The sequence below is a fragment of the Nerophis ophidion genome, linkage group LG27 (genome assembly GCF_033978795.1).
Source record: "Nerophis ophidion isolate RoL-2023_Sa linkage group LG27, RoL_Noph_v1.0, whole genome shotgun sequence".
Taxonomy (NCBI): Eukaryota; Metazoa; Chordata; class Actinopteri; order Syngnathiformes; family Syngnathidae; genus Nerophis; species Nerophis ophidion.
Genome location: NC_084637.1, coordinates 22501608 through 22518114, shown reverse-complemented (window position 1 = coordinate 22518114; position 16507 = coordinate 22501608). Strand labels below are relative to the sequence as shown.

The 16507-nt window shown below is 41.0% G+C and overlaps 1 protein-coding gene across 1 annotated transcript in view; it reads right to left on the bottom strand.

Annotated features, from left to right (window-relative positions):
- Window positions 1–1869: 1869 nt before the first annotated feature.
- LOC133544315 (semaphorin-3G-like) overlaps window positions 1870–16507 on the bottom strand; it is a 259663-nt gene continuing 245025 nt past the window's right edge. Inside the window, exon 16 of the mRNA XM_061889521.1 lies at window positions 1870–9300. Within this exon, the coding sequence (XP_061745505.1) occupies window positions 8794–9300 (507 nt within the window). The 3' untranslated portion in view covers window positions 1870–8793. The remainder of the gene's footprint in view (window positions 9301–16507) is intronic.

Here is a 16507-nt window from a genome sequence, read left to right as displayed (position 1 = left end):
CTTACATGTCCCTTGGCAAGTTTAACTACAATAAGGTGCTTTTGGTAGCCACCTACAAGCTTCTGGTTTAATTTTGACCACTCTTCTTGAAAAAAGTATTGCAGTTCAGCTAAATTTGTTGGTTTTCTGACATGGACTTGTTTCTTCAGCATTGTCCACACATTTAAGTCGGGACTTTGGGAAGGCCATTCCAAAACCTACATTCTTGCTTGATTTAGCCTTTCCTTTATCACTTTTGACATGTGTTTGGGGTCATTGTCCTGTTGGAACACCCAACTGCGCCCAAGACCCAAAGTACTGGCTGATGATTTTAGGTCGTTCCGAAGAATTTGGAGGTAATCATCCTTTTTTATTGTCCCATTTACTCTCTGTAAAGCACCAGTTTCATTGGCAGCAAAACAGACTCAGAGCATAATACGACCACAACCATGCGTGGTGTTCCTGGGATTAAAAGCCTCACCTTTTCTCCTCCAAACATATTGCTGAGTATTATGGCAAAACAGTTAAATTTTTGTTTCATCTGACCAAAGAACTTTCCTCCAGAAGGTCTTATCTTTGTCTTTGTGATCAGCAGCAAACTTTAGACGAGCCTTAAGGTGTTGCTTCTGGAGCAAGGGCTTCCTTCTTGCATGGTAGCTTCTCAGTCCATGGTGATGCAAAACACACTTGACTGTAGACACTGACACCTGTGTTCCAGCAGTTTCCAATTCTTTGCAGACCTGCTTTTTGGTGGTTCTCAGTTGACTCTTGTTCATCCTAACCAATCTTCTATCAGCAGCAGGTGATAGCTGGCATTTTCTTCCTGATCGTGGCAGTGACAAAACTGTGCCATGCACTTTATACTTACAAACAATTGTCTGCACAGTTGTTCTTGGGACCGTAAGCTGCTTTGAAATGGCTCCAAGTGACTTTCCTGTCTTGTTCAAGTCAATGAATCGTTTTTTCAGATCTGTGCTAAGTTCCTTTAACTTTCCCATTGTCGCGTTTGTAACATGACTGCATCACATGAGACCTATTTAAATGGGCTCAGAGAAGTCAACAGGTGTAGTCAATCATAATCACTCACATGAAGTATAGAGGCCATGCCATGAAGCTAATTTGAATTGACTGTAACTTTTCTACATCACCAAAATTGATCATGTATGTTGCTGTAAGTATACTTTAGACCCAGCAGATTTGGTCACATTTTCAGTAGACCCATAATAAATTCATAAAAGAACCAGACTTCATGAATGTTTTATGTGAAAAATCACTCTAAAAGTCACTATCACAAAAAAAATAAGAGTTGTAGAAAAGTAGAAATTATTGGAAACTCAAGACAGCCATGACATTATGTTCTTTACATATGTATGTATGTATGTATGTATGTACACACACACTAATACTTTTATTTATTTTCATGTAAAAAACACTCATTTTTAAAGGTGTGGTGACCATATCAACGGTGGCAACATTTATCTTATTTTGTATTAGTAGTAACGACTTCCATGTTCATTTACGGAATCCGGTCAAGTTCCTTTGATTTCACTTTATCGAACTGTGCGTGCAAGTGGGGCCACATCAGAGCCTGTGTGAGTCTACACTGGAGTCTGATAAACATCACATTATACTTACAGTGTAAACAGTCAGCTGGAAAAAAAAATCTAAATACATTTTTGGGGGGATTTGCGCCACTTTGGCCTGCAGTGTAAATGTAGTCCATATCTCCCAGGCCTACTTAAACGCCTCACCCAAACTATAACCCTTGAGTTTTCCTGACCAACAAACAGCACTTGAATGCAACATTTTCAACACTAAAAAGGAAAAAAAAATCCTCCTTCCTACTGTTTTTTTTTTCTTTTCCATTTTACTCCAAAGTTGGCTCACAGGTTCACGTCAGAAAGTCAGCGTTTAATGCTTTTTGATAGCACATTAATAACAAGTATACAGCATGCTTGCTACGAACACTATTAAGCGTACAGTTATTACAACAACAACATTTCACAGGCATTGTTTCAAAACGTTTGGACATCAGATAAAGGTGCAGTCAAATTCAGACGGGGTGTTTTTTTTTTTACCATAGGATGACATTACGTCAAAGGTGAACGGTACATTTTTCATTCACAATCCCTATGGAAGAGAAGAACATGTGTTTCATTTTTGTATGCATTCTAAATAGTCAAATATAGCAAGCACGAAGTGGCTAACAGTACAGGTAATGTGAGCACACGATTGTGCCAAAAAAGCCTTCTAAAACACATCCAAAAAGTGTCAACAATACTCCATTTACATCTTGTAACCTGAATATTCACCAAGTATTGGCGATATTGTTATTATTAGCCCTGAAACTGAGGGACTGTATAAGCTACTAACGAGCTTATGCTGCTATATTGCACATTGAGTTGCTGATGCATTGTTGGTGAAAGTTATTTATAGATTATAGAACATGCCTCTCACCTGGATAGTAGAAGATTGTCAACTTTGACATCCACGAAAATGGCAAGAAAGACACAAAAATAAGCTTGTTTGCGGCACCTTTTGCTTTTTCAAACCGCAAGATATAAACGTCCCGTCAGTCAGCATCCAATGAGAGCAGACATTGTACAGTAAGTGATCGTTTGATTATGTTCGTAGTTTGTACTTCTTTTATTAGCACTTTGCTACATGACTCTAGAGCTTCTAAAACGTGTGCCCAACCTCTGCATATTCAGGATCGAAAATATATGGTTCTGGATCATTATTATGGGCTTCACTGTGGCAGAGGGGTTAGTGCGTCTGACTCACAATACGAAGGTCCTGAGTAGTCACGGTTCAATCCCGGGCTCTGGACCTTTCTGTGTGGAGTTTGCATGTCCTCCCTGTGAATGTGTGGTTTCCCTCCAGGTACTCCGGCTTCCTCCCACTTCCAAAGACATGCACCTGGGGATAGGTTGATTGGCAACACTAAATTGGTCCTAGTGTGTGAATGTGAGTGTGAATGTTGTCTGTCTATCTGTGTTGGCCCTGCGATGAGGTGGCGACTTGTCCAGGGTGTACCCAGCCCACCGCAACCCCAAAGGGAATAAGCGGTAGAAAAATGGATGGATGGACAGTCAGCATCCAGTGACAGCTGACATTGTACAGTAAGTGATCATTTTATTATGTTTGTAGTTTGTACTTCTGTTACTTAGCACATTGCTACATGCTAGAGCTTCTAAAATTTGTGCTCAACCTCTGCATATTCAGGATCGAAAATATAAGGTTCTGGATCATTATTTGTCCCAAAGTAGTCTTCGTTGTCTCTAATGAAGGCTATCATGATAAGTAGCGTTGTTGTTGATGGAAATAGAGAATGTTATGATGCGTCAGTGAAATGATTAAGCTGTCGTTTGCTTAGAAGGAGCAAAACATGTAAATATTACATGTTATTATTTATGTTCTTGATACTACATTACATATATAATTAGTGTATATCTAACAATGATGGAGGTTTTTGAATGTTTTTTTAGAAGGCTTTTATAGAGCAACGGCCATTCTTTGTTAGCTGACTTTTACTAGCTTTTGTTTACGATTTAGAATGCATAAAAACTGGAGAAACATTTGTTCTTGTTTTAAACAAACACTGGAATACTAGATTCATAATCACAACACTTTTCTTATACAAATGGTACCACATTTAATGTACACTGTACAATCCAAGAAGGCTTTTGAGTGCTCTGTGCTACGTGATCATGAAAAAATTAATTAAAATGTATATCATTGTTTTCATCTAAACAGAGAGAAAATTCGGTTGTGATAAAAAAAAATTAAAAAATGAAAATGACTCCTTCAAGAGGCGGCAAAGTTACAACAATGCAGTTACAAGTGGAAGCATAGATTAAACAAAACAAGTGGACATTATTATTTAAAACACTCTTAAGTTGTAACGGACATTTGCACAACATTTCATATTGATTCCATTTGAGTTAGTTGAAGATATTTTGTTAAAAGTGGCTTAAAGTCCTATGCTAATAACACCATGTTAACCCAATGGACGCGGCGAGCTAAGCTAATGCATACAAATGAATGGAGATGGACAGACTCACCAATTGCGTGGTTTAAGTCAAGAAACATCTCTTTCGACGCGTTTCGGGCTGTGGTCAGAGACTCCTGGCTACACGTCGACATCCGATAACATTTTGTTGGAGTGAAAAATTGTGAAAACATGAAACCATTTAGACACACAACTGCAGCAAACTACAACACTACTCCCGTGGACTATTTACTATTGGGTATCAAATAATGCGGTGATTGGTCCTGCTTGGTCACGTGACCAATCAGCGCGAAGCCGTGATGACGTAATGACGCACTGTTTACAATTGCAAGACAATACAGACTGAACACACTTTTTGAAAAGGGCTGTAAAAAACATTTTCCGTGTACACATATAATAAAAACAGATTTGTTAGGCCCATCTCTCTTAAAAAAAATATATATTTTCAACTTTACTGTGAAAATTACATATTAATACCTATCATTTTCTTTGAGTCACGTTACCGGATATTGCTTTATTCTGAGCATCTGATTGGCTAAAGGGGGTTTGCGATTAGCGGGTGTGGCGTCACCTGCTGGTCGCACATTTCCATCCAAAAGAGAATAAAATAAATCATAAATCAGTAAGACAATAACAACTTTTGACGATGTCAGAATACAAACATAGTAGATTTTTTTTTTTTAATCCTCGAAGACTACGAATAATGGAATTATCACATTTAAACTAACTCTCTGTACTTTTGTACGTTTTTTGATTGATTGATTGAAACTTTTATTAGTAGGTTGCACAGTACAGTACATATTCAGTACAACTGACCACTAAATGGTAACACCCGAATACGTTTTTCAACTTGTTTAATCAATTCATGGTATAACATACTTGCCAACCATCCCAGATTTTCCGGGCGACTCTCGAAATTCAGCGCCTCTCCCGAAAAACCTCCAGGGACAAATTTTCTCCCGAAAATCTCCCGAAATTCAGGCGGAGCCTCCAGCTCCATGCGGACCTGAGTCCATCCATCCATCCATCTTCTTCCGATTATCCGAGGTCGGGTCGCGGGGGCAGCAGCCTAAGCAGGGAAGCCCAGACTTCCCTCTCCTCAGCCACTTCGTCTAGCTCTTCCCGGGGGATCCCGAGGCGTTCCCAGGCCAGCCGGGAGACATAGTCTTCCTAACGTGTCCTGGGTCTTCCCCGTGGCCTCCTACCGGTTGGATGTGCCCTAAACACCTCCCTCGGGAGGCTTTCGGGTGGCATCCTGACCAGATGCCCGAACCACTTCATCTGGCTCCTCTCGATGTGGAGGAACAGCGGCTTTACTTTGAGTTCCTCCCGGATGACGGAGCTTCTCACCCTATCTCTAAGGGAGAGCCCCGCCACACGGCGGAGGAAACTCATTTCGGCCGCTTGTACCCGTGATCTTTTCCTTTCGGTCATTACCCAAAGCTCATGTCCATAGGTGAGGATGGGAACGTAGATCGATCGGTAAATTGAGAGCTTTGCCTTCCGGCTCAGCTCCTTCTTCACCACAACAGATCGGTACAACGTCCGCATTACTGAAGACGCCACACCGATCCGCCTGTTGATCTCACGATCCACTCTTCCCCCACTCGTGTACAAGACTCCTAGGTACTTGAACTCCTCCACTTGGGGCCTGAGTGACGTGTATAAAGAGCGTTTCTGTAGAATGATCAAGGGTGGGTTTCTTATGTGGGTTTATTGTTAGGCAGTTTCATTAACGTCCTCCCAGCGTGGTAAAACAACACAACAACAGCAGTTCGTTTTCGTCTACCGTAAAGCAGGTCGTCTGCCTAAACAGCAATGATGTGACACTCTTAAACAGGACAATACTGCCATCTACTGTACATGCATATGGTTACAAAAATAAGGATGGACAATTCAACCCTTAACTCAACAATGAGTAGATGAGTGTTATGTGTGTGTAAATGTGTAAATAAATGAACACTGAAATTCAAGTATATATATATATATATATATATATATATATATATATATATATATATATATACACACACAGCTAGAATTCACCGAAAGTGAAGTATTTCTTATATATATATATATATATATATATATATATATATATACACTGTATATGAAATACTTGACTTGGTGAATCTAGGGGGAAATATACTCCTCCCCTCTTAACCACGCCCCGCCCCCACCCCACCTCCCGAAATCGCAGGTCTCAAGGTTGGCAAGTATGTGGTATAATAATGTCATAAATGTAAAGTTGTTAATATAATTATTCAACATTTAACAGTGATCTAATGCGAATAATTGTACTGTCTGGATGTTATAGTTGGTTCCCTTACGCTTCTGAGTTTCATTTTCAAGTATTACAGAGAATATTTTGCATGCAATTGCTGTAGCCTGGAAGTAGTCTTTGCCATTAAGTTTTTTGTCTTTTGTGGAGTGCTACAAGGTGTTCGTACTGTAATTTACCACACACCAAATTGATTGTAACACTGTTAAAACCACTTGGTAGCATGTATATGGCACATCCAATGTAACTCAGCATCAAGCAAGGACATTCTGAAAAGCCGGCCCTTATTTTTCACCGTTTTCTATTCAGATTCTTTGTTTTGATGGCATGGAAGTTAAGGAAATATGTTAGCGTTTGATTTTATGGGAGTTAGTACTCGGTCTGTACCAAATTAAAGTACAGAATTCGGTACCCATCCCTAAGTAAAATAGCTACAGGGCGCATATTTAAACGATTGCCGCACAATTACAACGGGTGTTTTAGGGCGTGTTCTGTATAAAAACATATCACATTTTTTCCTGTCACCATCCTCCTGCCTTTTTATTTTCTTTTGTTACACCAGCAATGTTTTCAGAGAAAACACCTTAATTGGAGGTCTAATAGTCCTCCTCAGCACGCGCCAGACAAGGAAAACAAACACTGCGCCTGTCAAACGGGCTCAAGGCTTAGAAAGAAAAGAGAAAGAAATGTGTGAATGCTTTTTTTTTTTTTTTTTGAAGTGACATTGCGTATAAAATACACTTATTTCACAGGAGGACTCCCAGATAGGATTTTTTGTTTTGTTTTAAAGACACATTGACGCGAGCTGTCAGTCAAAGAGTGCGAGGGTGCCACTGCGGACAGTCCTGATGATGTCATGTCTATAAAAATAATAAGAAATCAGTACAAGATCCCCTGCTGAGTTTGTACATTTACCCCCAGTCCAGAATGTGAAAACTCGTATAAAATCCTGTGAAAATAAAATTAAATAAAGGTTTGATTGAGGGAAATATGTATTTGATGCAAGCATGTGTGTCCTGTCCCTTTAAGAGAGTATTCCTACCTTACTTTCTACTAGAGCTGTCAGCACTCCATTGTAGACCTACACAAGACTGGAATGAACAAGATGGCCACCCACAACAAGAAGCTTTTTGGGAAAGACACTACTGTTAGCGTACAGCATCCCAAACTTTTCCCAAACAGATTTTCCAATACATTTCTAAAACAGTGGGCGGATGCATTGCTCAAAAATCACTATGACGTTTATCCCGTATGTTGGACTACAGCCAAAAATGGCGGATCTCTTACAAACTACAAAAATAATTTACCATAAATCATTATGATGAATTTTTTACAGTACAAACACTTTGTAAGGCGCGACATAACACATTCAGCTTTGTGGAAAAAGCTACTTCCGAGTTAGACAACATACCATATATAGCCTATTCAGTACTACTCAAAAACTACAAAACATGGCGACTGGATGTGGCGTAGAGATCATAAATGATGACATACTTCCGGAAAAAAGTCTGTTTTATATATATATATATATATATATATATATATATATATATATATATATATATATATATATATATTGTGTGTTTATAAATGTTAATTGTTTGATAATAAAATTCCGTGATTGGAGAAATTCAACTGCAGTATTCCATAGGCTACATCCATGAACCTGAATGTGTTATGTTGCGCCCTACAAGGTGTTTGTTCTGTCAGTAATATGCTTATTACACACCAGGTGTTTGATTGTAATGTTCATCTCAGTTGTAGCTTTCATTACCAAATTTGGAGGTGTTGAAACCGCCATGTAAAATCGCTAATGCTAATAGTAGCTCGTTTATGGCAAATCCAATCTAAGTTAGCGTCAAGCTAGTGCACTTTGGAAGAGTGGGGCCTTACTTTACTAAGCATACTTGCTTTCTTGGTGTTAAAATGTATGCAACGTTACTTGACTGATCGTTTACGTGGACCGGTGTTTAGTCTGCGACCGGACGTGACGTCACGTGCAACAAAAGGTAGCAAAATATGGCGCCCTTTGACTTTGCCTGAATCGACACCCGGTAGTACCGAAGGACTGCGGTGTATATCAGTACCAAAGTCGGTACCCATCCCGCCTCAGCAGTGAGATCAACACATGAGTCCTTCATCCGCTGAACCGTCAACACGTCGTTTCCCGTTTTCACGAACGGACTAAGAACTTTTGTAGCTCAGTGAAGTCCAGGTTCCAAGACTTGTTCTTTACAAAGTGAAACTAAGACATGGTTAGGATTCTGAAGTCGTGAATCGAATCAGTTCAACCGTGATAGAAAACAGGGATTTTTGGATGTGTGGTGGATTCTAAAGTCTCCAGGTTTCTTCAAGTGGTTTTGAATTGTGTCCTCTCCTTATCTTCATGTCCAGGACAGTAGTAGTCTTTGTCCAGACAACGTAAAGACCACGCCTCATTTTACCAGAGTCGGTTCATGTACATATCCAGTTCTGCTGGTCCTTCAGTTCTGTCTTAGTTGTCGTACTTTCATAGTCTACATCACTGATCCCTTGCTCGAAGGTCCCTCGGCATCCTGTTTCTCTCCCCGGAACTTTTGCTGCGAGCCTTCCTGGCGCTCTCCTGGGCCTGCCGGTACTTCTCCACCATGCCCTTGTGCTTCCTCCTCAGCTTTTCGTTGCACCACATCCTCTCGCAGTACTCCTCCACGTGGGGCAGGTTGGACGGTCCGATCATCTGCATAACATCCTTGAACCACAACCGGGACTGGCCGACGAGGCCCGGCCTACCAAAGGAATGGCAAGGCATCCAGCTCCTGTATCCCGCACCCTGTCTGTCCTTAAGGAGGTCTGAGAGGCCGGCGTTGTCCCGTTGCCCCACCAGCTCGTCCAGGGTGTCCCCTTGGAGGACTTCCAGGGTGATCCGACTTAGAGTCTGGGTGAAACCAAACTCTCTGGATCTGCAAATGTAGACGCCAGCGTCCTGGTTCAGGAGACGACGGAAGAGGAGGCCCTGGTCTGTGGACATGACCCGATCGTCCAGCTTGACCTGGGAGCCACAAACAGAAGAGATGTTGGTATTGGAGAACAACAGTCTGGTCAATACACATATTTCCAGCCAAAGCTCAGTGTGGATAAACTCTTGTGAGCGATGTGGAATGAGAACAACACGGAATGCTAACAACACACCCACTGCAATGGCTATCTTAGCTCCAACAATCGAGGTGACCAAGTTTTGTCAAAACAACTTACGCCCATGGTTTCAGCCGAGTTCTAACTTAGAGGAATCACCCAGGATGTGATGAGGTACTGCCAGGTCGTGGTTCTGTTGTAGTGGCCGGGTGACAGTTAAAGCCAATGAGTGCTGGCGTCTACAGTCCAACATACTCCAGACTACTAGATTGGAACCAGTGTAAAGGTGACGGCATGGGTGTTACTTCACGTTTAGAGGGATCGTATTATGTTAAAAAAAAACTTATTTAGAAGGTCGTAAAAACTATGAAAATATTAATAATATTCCTACTTTGCGGAAATTGGTTTATGACAGTCAGTCCTAAAACGAATTAGCCGCGATAAATGAGGGAATATAACTGTGCACTTGAATCAGTCACTGTTCTTTAAGGGTGCACAAAAAAGTATTCATGACGAGTCCGATTAGAGATGTTTACCAATATTTTTTGGTACTGTTTTTTAATTGGATTGGCCTAGAACAGGGCTATTCCAGGACATAATGAAGAAAGTTACAGTATGGAGAGTCCAAGGGCTCAGGGCTCGAGCATCGAAATGTGGAAGTTTGGTCAAAAAGTGCCTCCACAGGTTATATTCCTTTGAGACTGCTTACGTCATTACAAAGTAAACGCATCAGCTTTCACACTGCACTGTCAATACATTCAGCGTGTGCAGTTAGACAGATAGTTAAAGGCCTACTGAAATGGGATTTTCTTATTTAAACGGGGATAGCAGGTCCATCCTATGGGTCATACTTGATCATTTCGCAATATTGCTATATTTTTGCCGAAAGGAAAGAGAACATCGACGATAAAGTTCGCAACTTTTGGTGCTGATAAAAAAAGCCTTGCCTTTACCGGAAGTCGCAGACGATGACGTCACAAGGGTGAGGGCTCCTCACGTCCTCACATTGTTTTTAATGGGAGCCTCCAGCAGTAAGAGCAATTCTGACCGAGAAAACGACAATTTCCCCATTAATTTGAGCGAGGATGAAAGATTTGTGGATGATGATATTGATAGTGAAGGACTGGAAAAAAAAAAATAAAAAAAAATAAATAAAATAAAAAGCGACGGCTCCGATGTAATTAGACACATTTACTGGGATCATTCTGGAAGATCCCTTATCTGCTTATTGTTTTAATAGTATTTTAGTGACATTGTAAAGACATACCTCGAGGTCGGATGGCTGCAGTGAACACATAGTGTCTTAGAGAGAAGCCAAAGAGCCAAGCTCACAGCTGCCTTTTTTGACAGCTGCTGCAGGACAATGATGTCTCCGGTAAGATATAGATCACAATTTTCCCATCCAAAAACATGCTGGTTGACGTAGAGAAAACATGTTCGCTTGACCGCTCTGCTAAATGGTAAATGGGTTATACTTGTATAGCGCTTTTCTACCTTCAAGGTACTCAAAGCGCTTTGACACTATTTCCACATTCACCCATACACACACATTCACACACTGATGACGGGAGCTGCCATGCAAGGCCCTAACCACAAACCATCAGGAGCATGGGTGAAGTGTCTTGCTCAAGGACACAACAGATCGTGACGAGGTTGGTAGAAGGTGGGGATTGAACCAGGAACCCTCAGGTTGCTGGCACGGCCACTCTCCCAACTTCGCCACGCCCCCCCCTGCTTGCTTCACAACAAACAAAGAAACACCGGCTGCATCTCGGTGCTAAAGACAGCTGCAATCCACCGCTTTCCACCAACAGCATTGTTCTTTATAGTCTCCATTATTAATTGGACAAATTGCAAAAGATTCAGCCACACTGACGTCCAAATTACTGTGTAATTATGCGATGAAAAGAGACGACTTTTAACCGTAACTGGTGCTGAGCTAATATTTCCTGACAGTCCGTGACGTCGTGCGCACGCGTCATAAATTCCGCGACGTTTTCAACAGGATACTTGGCGTGAAATTTAAAATTGCAATTTAGTAAACTAAAAAGGCCGTATTGGCATGTGTTGCAATGTTAATATTTCATCATTGATACATAAACTATCAGACTGTATGGTCGGTAGTAGTGGGTTTCAGTAGGCCTTTAACAGCATGAAGAAACAGAAGCTCAAGAAGTTTTGTTGAGGATTGATGATCCTTCTTTTGAATTGGTTTCCCTTACCAGTTTTATTTCTTGACACTATTTCATTTGTTTAGGATTATAAGACTGACAATATAAACATAGTATAAACATTACAAAACCACATCGTCGATAATCGACCAATGTGTGTTTTAGATTAATAAAATAGAAGGTTTAGTGTTAATACATTCACACAATAAACTACAGATGTTTACGCATGTAGAAATGACACAGCATCCACATCAAACATTGTGCACAAATGGGTTGTATGGTATACCGATGCTAGTATAGCGTTGCGGTACTAATGAATCAACAACGGTACTATACTCTGTTTGCAAAGTACCGGTTCGCCATATTTTTTTATTTTTTTACAGGCATGACGGCGTATCATTGTCACGTCATGACATTGCTGGTTTTACGAGCAGAAGAGCATGTTCGGCAGCGCACGCACACACGTAGTACTTACAAGCAGACAGTGTGTAGACAGAAAAGGGAGAATGGACACATTTTGACTTAAAAACTAAAGATAAAGGTGAAGTAATAACATTGAAACGCCCCTCAGGAAGAGGTGCTTTAAGACATGGCTAGTGAAGTGAAGTAAATTATATTTATATAGCGCTTTTCTCTAGTGACTCAAAGCGCTTTACATAGTGAAACCCAATATCTAAGTTACATTTAAACCAGTGTGGGTGGCACTGGGAGCAGGTGGGTAAAGTGTCTTGCCCAAGGACACAACGGCAGTAACTAGGATGGCACAAGCGGGAATAGAACCTGCAACCCTCAAGTTGCTGGCACGGCCACTCTACCAACCGAGCTATACCGCCCCGGCTAGCTAGCTAGTGACCAATATCCATCCACAATTGGCAGTGTTTTAGCTACTTCTAAATCACAAATCCTCGCCTCCATGGCGACAAATAAAGTAAGGGTTTTACTGGAGGATGAGGAATAGCTAAATATGCTTCACTACACACCATAGGAGGATACAATAGCTCACTAGCGTCACAACGCAAACAAATGATGTGGGTGGATCTACACCTGACATCCACTGTCATGATACCAAATACAATAGTATGTCTAGTCGATACTAATACGATTACATCAATATTTTTTATCATTAACAAATCTTTTTTCCTTTTAAAAAAAATCACATTATGTTTATAAACTAAGAAAATAAGTCCATGGACACATAAGGACTTTGAATATGACGAATGTATGATCTTGTAACTACCTGGTATCGGATCGATACCTAAATGTGTGGTATCGTCCAAAACTAATGTAAAGTATCAAACAACAGAAGAAATAAGTGAATATTAAATTTGAACAGAAGTGGAGATAGAACATGTTAAAACATAAAATAAGCAGGTATTTAAAGTAAATGAACATGTAGATTAATAATCCATGTTTACTGTTTGTCCCTCATAATGTTGACAAAATAAAAAATGATAAATTACACAATATGTTACTGCATACTTCAGCAGACTAATTAGGAGTCTTTGTTTCTTTACTTACTACTAAAAGTCTAGTAAGTTCACTATTTTATTTAAGGACAAAATTGCAATAATAAACACATGTTTAAAATACCCTAAGATTTTTGATTAAAATAAAGCCAGTAATGCATATTTTGTGGTCCCCTTTATTTAAAAAAGTATCGAAATACATTTTGGTACCGGTACCAAAATATTGGTATCGGGACAACCCCAGCGCACAATGAATGTGGCTCAACACAATTAAACCTGAGGTGTAGCGTTATCGCCCTCCCCTGGTCAAATTTAGCGCTACGTGTATTCAACAAGCTTTGATCGCCTGAGTTACTCAGACAAAACAAACAACACGTGCTGAACATTCATATCTTATTGTCCAGTTGCTGTAAAAAAATAGATTTTCGCAATTTATTTAGATTCCTTTCAGAGTTTATAGTTCCATTTTTGGTTTCTTCTACTCGCCCGACTGCTGCTTTATCGTGACACAAATGCCTCGCTGTTGCCCCCTGCGGGGTGGCGGGTGTACTGCATACATTATCAACCCTAGTTCGAATGGTTTCATCAAGCCTATTTGTGTGATGTTCGGCAGGCCGAATGAAAAGCTTTGGCGGGCCGAATGTGGCCCGGGGGCTGCAAGTTGAATAGACCTGGTCTAGGAATACGATTAGGATTTTGGAGTCATGAAACTGCTATTGGTATTTTTTTTTTTTATGACAGGCTGTCACATTCAGTTCAAGTGCCGCTGCTAGGCACTGGTAGACAACAATAGGCTTGGAGTAGTGACAAACAAGGAAGCAACAGCACACTAAAGTTTGTATGGCAACAATATTTCCGCCTATACTTTTTAAAATGTTCTTTTAATCAGACCATATTTTCGGTATATTAGTATTTTACCAGGTAAAAATTCCATCTCTGAATTCCATTTCGGTATGTAAGATTTAATTTTTAGGGAAAAAGTATTTCTAATATACCGAAAATATGGTCAGATTACAAGAGCATTTGAAAAAAGTATATGAATAAGAAGACATAATGAACCTTTTTGAGCAAAATATTTCCTTCCAGTCCCTAAAGTTGCACACGCTATTAATAGTTAGTGTCACATTGACGCAAACGCCATTTAACAGACGACCGCTTCATCGACCCGATCCAAATCCTGTTTCTAAATTGGTTCGTAATTTTCAAAAATCAATAAAAAAGAAAAAAAAAAAAATTATTTTATGAGAATCCATTTTTAAGTAATGCGTGAATGCGTGGGTTCCCTCCGGGTACTCCGGCTTCCTCCCACTTCCAAAGACATGCACCTGGGGATAGGTTGATTGGCAACACTAAATTGGCCCTAGTGTGTGAATGTGAGTGTGAATGTTGTCTGTCTATCTGTGTTGGCCCTGCGATGAGGTGGCGACTTGTCCAGGGTGTATCCCGCCTTCCGCCCGATTGTAGCTGAGATAGGCGCCAGCGCCCCCCGCGACCCCAAAAGGGAATAAGCGGTAGAAAATGGATGGAATTTTTAAGTATATGTTTTTCAGCAGCCAGAAAATTGATTTTCCAACCTGTTTTTAAAAAGTCTCATTGCAATCATTGCTCCAAACACAAAACCCAAAACCAGTGAAATTGGCATGTTGTCCATCCATCCATTTTCTACAGCTTATTCCCTTTCGGGGTCGCGGGGGGCGCTGGCGCCTATCTCAGCTACAATCGGACGGAAGGCAGGGTACACCCTGGTTGTGTAAATGGTAAATAAAAACAGATTACAATGATTTGCAAATCCTTTTCAACTTATTTTCAATTGAATGGACTGCAAAGACAAAATACTTAACGTTGGAACTAAAAAACGTATTTGTTTTTTTGCGAAAAATAATTAACTGAGAATTTAATGGCAGCAACACATTGCAAAAAAGTTGGCACAGGGGCATTTTTACCACTGTGTTACATGGCCTTTCCTTTATTGGCCGAAAAAAAACTTGTCCACTTTGCATCAGTCCATCTTAGATGACCTTGGGCCCAGCCAAGCTTTTCTGTGTGTTGCTGATAAATGGCTTTGGCTAGAGTTTTAACTTGCACTTACAGATGTAGTAAATATATTTACTGGAAGTGTTTTTTCTGCAGTGTTCACCGCATGGGCTCATGCGGTGATATCCTTTATACACTGATGTCGTTTTTTGATGCAGTACCGCCTGATGTATCCAATGTCACGGCCTTGCCGCTTATGTGCCGTGATTTATCCATATTCTCTGATCCTTTTGATGATATTATGGACCATAGATGGCAAAATCCCTAAATTCCTTGCAATAGCTTGTAAATGTTGTTCTTAAACTGTTCAACAATTTGCTCACGCATTTGTTCACAAAGTGAGTAGCTAAAACACTGCCCCATCCTTGTTTGTGAACGACTGAGCATTTCATGGAAGCTGCTTTTATACCCAATCATGGCGCCCATCTGTTCCTAATTAGCCTGTTCACCTGTGGGATGTTCCAAATAAGTGTTTGATGAGCAATCTTCCCCTCTCTCAGTCTTTTTTGCCACTTGTACCAGCTTTTGGAAAATCAAATTCCTAATAAGAAAATATTTTCAAAAAATAACAAAGTTTCCCAGTCGGATATCAAATGACTTGTCTTTGCAGTCTATTCAATTGAATATAGGTTGAAAAGTATTTGCAGATCATTGTATTCTGTTTTTATTTATCATTGACACAGCGCGCCAACTTCACTGGTTTTGGGGTTTGTACATACATTGTGAGATTCGTGTAGAATCTTGAATCGATTTAGAATCGAATCTTACCCCATGAATCGTGCCCAAAGTGCGGTTTATGCCATCCATTCATCCATTCATCTTCTTCCGCTTATCCGAGGTCGGGTCGCGGGGGCAGCAGCCTAAGTAGGGAAGCCCGGACATCCCTCTCCCCAGCCACTTCGTCCAGCTCTTCACGGGGGATCCCGAGGCGTTCCCAGGCCAGCCGGGAGACATAGTCTTCCCAACGTGTCCTGGGTCTTCCCCATGGCCTCCTACCGGTTGGACGTGCCCTAAACACCTCCCTAGGGAGGCGTTTGGGTGGCATCCTGACCAGATGCCCGAGCCACCTCATCTGGCTCCTCTCGATGTGGAGGAGCAGCGGCTTTACTTTGAGCTCCTCCCGGATGGCAGAGCTTCTCACCCTATCTCTAAGGGAGAGCCCCGCCACACGGCGGAGGAAACTCATTTCAGCCGCTTGTACCCGTGATCTTATCCTTTCGGTCATGACCCAAAGCTCATGACCATAGGTGAGGATAGGAATGTAGATCGACCGGTAAATTGAGAGCTTTGCCTTCCGGCTCAGCTCTTTCTTCACCACAACGGATCAATACATCGTCCGCATTACTGAAGACGCCGCACCGATCAACCCTGTCGATCTCACGATCCACTCTTCCCCCACTCGTGAACAAGACTCCTAGGTACTTGAACTCCTCCACTTGGGGCAGGGTCTCCT